Below are 8,089 nucleotides of genomic sequence, written 5' to 3' on the forward strand. Positions count from 1 at the left end.
GCTAATGACATGCAGTTTGCATTTTCATACTTTCAGTTCATTTTAAGTGAACGAGAAATTCTATCTGATTATGAAATTTTTGACAAATTCGATACCGATAATTCAGGGTGAGTTTATTTGAAAGTATCTCCTTTGAGTGACTGTTATCCATTTTAAATATCATTGTAACTTAAATAGTAGTAAATAGTAAAATATTACAATTTTGGGTGTATATGAGTAAATATACTACATTATTTTATGGCTAAATGGATTCATATACTGCAAGTTTTATAATCACAGATAATAAAAAAAAAAAAAAGAATGAATTAAAATAAGTTAAACTGATTAATGAGACTTCATTTTCAGAAACGAGCTCAAGCACCGTTATTGTGTAGAACTCAACTTAGCTTCTATTGTATCTGTAAAGGCTAACTCGTAAGTTTTCTCCAAAGCGTGCTTCAGCTCATGGAGCCTTTGCATCCACTGCCTTATATTATTTTTGTAACAAACAACTAAATACTAAACAATGAGTATATAAACAAAATATCTTTTAATATTTGAAATCTGATAAAAATTATTCTACATAGATCATTAAATACTTTGTTTTCCTCATCTTTCAACTTTTATTGGTAAAAGAATCTAAATACAAGTATGTAAAGGTGTAGCATGGTCACCATTGGTTATTTTTTGGTATATGTATATAACTTTCTGTTACTGCTGAGATTATTATCTAATTTCAATTCTGTTTTTTTTTTTGTTTTTTTTTATTACGCCTTGGATAGCCTAGTTTAGGCAATTTTATTTATAAATACTTTTCTTTAGTGTAGGCAGTTCATATTTTGTTGATTAGCAGATGTGAGCGGAGTTCTGGCCACATAGTTATATTATTTGTCCTAGAAGAACAGCTGGTCTTACTACAACTTGGATTCTTTAACCCAAAAAGCTGATTAAATTTTTTTTTATACTTATTAGAAGAGGCACTTGTTAACCAATAGGTGACGTCTGGCAGAGTGGATTACTTGGACTATAGGGTTTCCATAATTGCTGAAGTCTTCTTTAACACAGCCAAAAAAACTCTTTACCAATGAATGTCCAGAGCTAACTTAGTTCGATGGTGGACGCCAGTTTTATCTCTCTTAAAGAGAGACCTCTACTAGGCATTGTAATCATACTGTAGATAACTGATAGTCGTACTGAAAGAGAGCTCATTGCATTTGATAATAGGTATAGGTTGAAGAGTTAGAGCAGTTTTCATATTACTATTTGACATATCATCTGCTTTCCACAGCATCTAGCTGCAACGTGTACTCCAGGAGTTGCAGTGATATGATGTCCCCAGTAATATTTATGCCCTCCTGAGAAGCTACTTCCAGAACAGGATATGATTTGAAGACAATTTTTTTTTTTTATTTCCAGCATGAATACAAAACTTTTTTACCTCCAGTAATGAGGAAGGTAAAAAACCAATAAAATAAAAATAGGCACCATGATAAAAAAAAAAAAACCAAGCACTACCAATTATTAAGAGTTTGTTGTATATAAAACAATTTATTTTGTGGGCTGTAGGACATGGTCGGACCGTGAAATAAGAACAATAATGGCACAACTTTATCGCCTGCCTCTTACCAAAGATTCTGTCTCACATTTTGAAGGCATGCTTTCTAAATGTATGGAAGGACTACCTACTGCTGCTCAGCCTCCATTCGAACGTTATATAGACTCTACTTTGGTAACTATTATTAAATCATATGCTAAAGTTGGTAGTATTTAATGTTTTACCTGTTAAAAAGCCTATTTTTAAATCGTTCTATAAATATTCTATTTGCTTTCAGAAGGATTTAAAAATATTCTTATACTGTAGTACTTTTTTCATAATTATTGAATTTTATTATCCTCATTATGTTTTTTTTTTTAGGGAACTATTGGTCTGAGAGTAAATATTATTTTTCACTTCTTTTTTTCATTTTCGTAATAATTTTTCATGAATTGTATTTAATTTATGTCCATGATTATATTTTCTTTCTATGATTTGTTTTTAGCCAGTCATTGAGAAAAAGAGTTTAGTTAAATGCAGTAAAGTGATGAAAATTATGAGGGACAGGTGAGGGAAAATTCTTTTTTGTTAAGGTTTTATTGTAATTTTTTATATCTTAATCCTGTAGCTTTGGTTAGAAAGGCTTCCTTTTTTTATTTTTCACTACTCCTAATTTATGCTTACTCAATAATTTTCCTTTCCAATAGAATTTTTTTCTACCAAAAGTATATTAGAGTAAATAATTTTATTTTTTAATTAACGAGCAAGAATGTTTTAAGGGTCAATTCTTTTAGTATAATGTCATTTCTGATTTGGATTTCAGTCTATCATACGACTTGAAAATTTTATGTTGTCTATAATGTCTTGAGTTTAATTAAATCTTTTAATTTTCTGACGGGGGCAAGTATCCATCAGATACATGGCTGACACATTTGTGTACTTTTCTCGGAAAATAGGTGGAGAATGAATCCACTCTTTTTTGTATTCCCTTCTTTTGGTTCCTCCTTACTTTAGTTCTGACCGTTTTTCTAATTTGAACAGGGAAAAAAATTAAAATCTGTACTGCTACAACCTATTTATCAGATTTATTACTTTAGTAAGAAAGTACTGTTTCTTGAACAATGGTTGTGCAAGATGGTGATTTGTTCATGATCACACTCAACTGCTAGCTTTTTTCCCAAATAAAGGTTTGCACTTTATGGAGCTGGGGGGACCCCAGAGGAGTCCCTGAACCCACAGAGTTGACTCATGGCTACAGGAACAGAATAAATAATTGCCACAGCCAGATTCGAAACCGGGTCCTTAGAGTTAGTACATAGTGTCTTACTTACCAAGCTATCCTACACCCCACTTTAAACAGGAAATGAGAAAAATATGTTTTGTATCTCTGAAACACACACCCATCTATGAAATATTTTTAACTTTTATTTTCATCAGATATTTTAAAACATTTAACACTTATTAATAACCTTAAGTTACTTTTTACTGTGAATTTATATGTTCTTAGAACTAATACAATACTAGAAAGTGAGAGTGTAAGACAAATATGTTTAGCATTCAAGAGGCAACACTTGTTTCATGATTTAAAAAAAAAAAAATCAAGAATATTTTATTGTTTTCTAGTCTTCTGAATGATGTAAACTCTAATAAAGAAAAGAATCACCCGTACAAAATTTGAAATATATAAACAGTTTATTTTTTATAACATTCAAGAAATGTTTGTTATGATCGTATTTTTTTCATATCAGTAACTATGTGAACTAAATCTGACATTCAACTTTCTCATTAACTGTTAATTCTTTATTTTTAAGAATATATATTTTTTAAAATAATTTGTATCACATGTCTTTTGAAATATTTAATAGTCTTTTTTATGAATAATCATTGTGTTAAACAACCCATTCATTCTCTCAATTGAACAATCTTGTTGATAGTATGGATAGTTTTAATAAAATAAAATTTAATGTTGATTATTTTAATTTCACATTTTTAACACACTTAGGTTTGGATCACGGCCAAAATATAACCACTTAGTTTTGAAATCATCAGAAGTTGATGTTGCTACAAGCTTCCAAATGGTTGTTTCGAATATCACTACTTTACTTACTTCTTTGGACCAAATCAGAGCTAATCCTAAGTATGAAAGTCAAGCACAATTTTATTTTTCTTATTACATTACCCTTGTTCAGAAGTATTAGGCATCACAAAAAATTGTCTCTTTCATTTAATTATCAAATTTTATACTTATTGGTGACTCCAACGCTTGTTGCATTTACAAAAATTTGAGGCATTACAATTACAAAGGCATTTGAGATACCTTTAATGGTTTATTTTTAAATTCTAAGAGAAGCATGATGTAAACAAAGACACTCATTGCAGTGTTTGTTCTCTTTATGATAATGGTAAAAGTTTTTGACCAAAATTAAACTTTATAGATAATTAGTTGTGAACTCAATTTTTCAGTTGTCACAATTGAGTCTACCAATTGATATTGACAAAATAGGGTATAAGAACAATGTAGAAAATCATTTCTTTTTTATATAGCAACTTAATGAAAAATCATAACTCGTTTGTGAAAATATGTTGGCCAAATAGCCCAAACATGTCGATAGCGCAAAAACATAACAATTCTCCTGCCCTGGCTCACATATGAGGATCATCCAGAAAGTAAAGAAAGAATTGGTATAACTAATTAAAGATGAAAGCTATCAATGTAAAATTTTACAGTATCTTACTCTATTTTTCAACATAATCGTTCATTTATTCAAAAATAATCTTTTAAAGCAAGTTTTTGTTTTTAAATTACCGACTTATTAACTTTTGTTAGTTATTTATTTCTAAAGCTAAAGTTTAAAGGAATGTATGAAGAATAAACATAATTTATTAAATAGTTGTGTACTATTTCTTGTTCCTTTTGACCGCACCCCCGACCATCTCCTTTGTATTGTGAAAAATATGGTCAATCATTCATTTACATAATAAACATAATTGTTTTATTGTTTAATTTAAAATTACCCATAGGCTTCAACAAAAGGATTTTTTCACTATCTGTGTGTTGTAAAATATATATGTACGAATGTTTTTGTATATTTTTTATATCAATAAACATTTTAAAATAATTTAAATAATAAAAATGATTAATGAGGTGTAGATAGTTGACCGTAGATTAATGATTGGAGAAGTTTGTCGGGGGGGTGTGGTCAGCAAAGAATAAGCAAAACCATATTTATTTATTTTATGCCGACGTTTCAACCTGAGTTTCAGGTCTTCATCAGGGCTATAGAACAAAAGAGATAACAACAACATTTAGAGTAACATACAATTAAAAAGGAATAGTAAACAAACAAATTTAGAATTATACAAAATATTGAATTAAAAAAAAAATACAAAAAATTGAACATTTGTAGATTCACATCAAATCATCATTCAATTTATTTATTTAATTTTTCAGTTTTTTTAGACACTACTTACATATCTTATATTATACTTATCTTATTACCTACATGATATTATATTTCTTCTGTCACTGTTTTCAATTTACTACCATACAATTCCACGATTATCAACCAATTAAAATTTTGTACTATTCAATTATCAGTTATCAGTTTTTTATCATTTATGATTTAATTCAATATTTTGTATAATTCTAAATTTGTTTGTATACTATTCCTTTTCAATTGTATGTTACTCTAAATGTTGTTGTTATCTCTTTTGTTCTATAGCCCTGATGAAGACCTGAAACTCAGGTTGAAACGTCGGCATAAAATAAATAAATATGGTTTTGTTTATTCTTTGTTGACCGCACCCCCCGACAAACTTCTCCAATAATAAAAATTATTATTTATGTACAAATACTTACCCAATATCTAATTAGTATGAACCAAGAAATGTGTTAGTTTATTAATATATTACATATTATTGTTTTGTTTCAGAGTTGGTAACTTAATTAAAATGTAAATATCTTTTGATCCTTACCTCTCAACTTTGTTTATTTTTCTCCAACGTTTCCGCCCTTGGGCTTTTATCAAGGTGATGCCTAAAATATTCGTACTATTTACTTACAATTCTCTCAATACATTACACTGTATTTCTACTATCATATCTTATAATTTATTTAGATCTAGGATTGGAAGAATTATGTGGAGAAAATTTACTTTATTTTTCTGTTCTTTTATGTAGAAGATTTTTCCTTCAGTTTTTTACTACTTAATAAATAATTCCTGCAATTTTTTTTGTAAATAAATAATATGAACATTTTAGATGTCTCCTGACATCCAGATGACAATGGATAGAGGACCGATACATCGGAGAAAAATAAACAAATTTGAGAGATAAGGATCAAAAAGTATTTGTTTTTTAATTCAAGAAATATGGTTAGTAAAAATTAAATTAAAATCATTTCATAAAATATTAAAATATCAAATTGTGTACAAATTTTTGGAACTCTGTTTGTCATTTATAAGAATGATGTCCTGTCAAATGGATGTTGTGGTCCCAACTATAAAACATGGGAAAGAAAATAAGATTTGGAGTGTTGAGAAAATATTGTTGTATGAAGCGAGCGAGAATGAATTGCGATTCCTACTTATCAAAGCTAAATCAAACTTTGAAACCATTATCTGAATCAATATTTCTACTTTTGAACAAAATAGAAAACATTTTTCTAGAGAATGATTTAAAAAAATAATTTTTTGGTACTCAACTGGCCTCCTCAATTTCCACAGTTCAATCATTTTTATTCAATTAAGCTATGAATAAATTAAATTTTTTAATTTTACAATTGGAAATGTAACCTACCTTATAAAGATAGATTTGTTTTCTTATTTTTAAAAGAAGAGTGGGAAAAATAGACAAACAAAAAAGATTGTTTGTAAATTCCATGTCAAAAACAAAAACTGAAATGAGGAAAGCTAGTAGGTTGATTACAAAATATTAAATTGAGTATTTTCTTGTGTTTTTTTTTATGAAAATATTGTTTATAAAATATTTTATTGTATTCCCCCCTACTTTGTTTTAATAAAATATTTGGGTGCCTAATACATTTGATCAAGGCTGCACGGTTTCATTATTATTATTATTATACTTAATATAGTTGTATCATTATATATTTTACACTCATTGTATTAATATTATACTAATAATATTATAAATGTGTTAAATGTACGGTTTCTTTGATGATTTACTTATGAAAACATTATGATTATTTTATTTCTATGTATTAATTTATTTTCAGAAAATTTATTTGCCTTAATGATAATATGGACCATAAGAGCAGTGAGAATGATTTGGCAAAATCAGTACTAATAGATTTTTATCATTCTCTCTTTCCTATTCCGTCACCGTTTGAGCTATCTTCTGAAGTCAGAAACAGGTAGGTGGCACAGAACAATTTTTCTAGCTTGATTAAATTTAAATGAATAGAAATTTGTGATTTAATATCTCATTATAAGAAATTGTGTTAAAATTATGTAAATAGTTATTAATTTAATATCTTCCTGCAAGCAAGAAATATTATCGATTTCCTCATTATTCATTATTGTTATATGATATTAAAGAGTACATTGCTGTTTAAAATCATATTGTAAAGAAAAATTTCCTTGGACTATCCTACAGGATTTACTTTTCAAGCTCTGGTATCGAACTTGTTAGGGAATTATAAAAATCTAATGAAACATTAATTTTTGTTTACATTTTTTATTTATACATAATATACATACTTTAATTTTGTTACATTTTACCGATAAAAAGGGAAAAACAACCAACTCTGTATCAAGCATAAACTTTTTTTATTTCTGTGAAATTTTGTATTTGAGGGTTTTTAAGAAAACAATTCTGGCTTGCTTTTTCATATTAATATTTGTCTGAGGTGAGACAAATTTGTTTTTTCGCATTTAAAAGAACCCTTAAACATTTTCATAATAATTAACTTTTGGTCAAATTTTTGTCTTACTATAGGGCCTTCAATATGTATATATTTTTTTTTAAATTACAGAAATTGCAATAACTAAACATGACTCTACCAATTTGCACAAAATTTGAGAGTGGCTTAGGCCATTATAAACCACAAATGGCAAAAACTGGACTAGAAAAAAATTTAAGTTTTTCTCTATTTTCAATTACTTTTTCTCCCTCAGAGAAACATATTATCTTCAATTTGTTGGTGTGGGTTAGAAGAGTAGAAATTCAGCTTTACAAAAGTTATAGTAATGGTAGATTTGGAAAAAATCCGGAGGAGTTGTGAATGGTTAGGTAAATGCCGGATAGCAGAAAAACATTCTGCTAAAAATTAAATCCAAAAAATTATAATTTTTGGTTTCTCTGAAAAGGATTAATTAAGGTTTTGAAATACTACTTAAGAACGAAGCTGATTTACTTTTTCCAAATAACAATGTTTTGATCTATTTTATTGGAAGGCGTCTTTTTGTTTTTATACATTTAGTAGAGTCAATAATATTTTTTTCTTATTCTACACAAAATAATAAATTGATAGGTATATAATAAAGTAAACTGGTATGGAACAATGTAAAAAATTATAATTATGAGAGATAGTTGACCGTGGATGATAAATGAGGAGAA

At 27.9% G+C, this 8,089-nt stretch overlaps 1 protein-coding gene across 3 annotated transcripts in view; it reads left to right on the plus strand.

Annotated features, from left to right (window-relative positions):
• Gnptab (N-acetylglucosamine-1-phosphate transferase subunits alpha and beta) overlaps positions 1-8,089 on the plus strand; it is a gene marked incomplete in the record, with an annotated part of 18,297 nt that overhangs the window by 8,249 nt on the left and 1,959 nt on the right. For 2 of the 3 annotated variants that reach the window (XM_024361551.2, XM_067049679.1), the window contains 5 exon segments: positions 1-107; positions 1,546-1,708; positions 2,019-2,080; positions 3,516-3,650; positions 6,747-6,884. In XM_024361551.2, coding sequence (XP_024217319.2) covers positions 1-107; positions 1,546-1,708; positions 2,019-2,080; positions 3,516-3,650; positions 6,747-6,884 — 605 coding nt within the window. 3 annotated transcript variants of the gene reach the window in all.

The sequence above is a fragment of the Halyomorpha halys genome, unplaced genomic scaffold (assembly GCF_000696795.3).
Source record: "Halyomorpha halys isolate HHAL.00 unplaced genomic scaffold, Hhal_1.1 Scaffold1387.1, whole genome shotgun sequence".
NCBI lineage: Eukaryota > Metazoa > Arthropoda > Insecta > Hemiptera > Pentatomidae > Halyomorpha > Halyomorpha halys.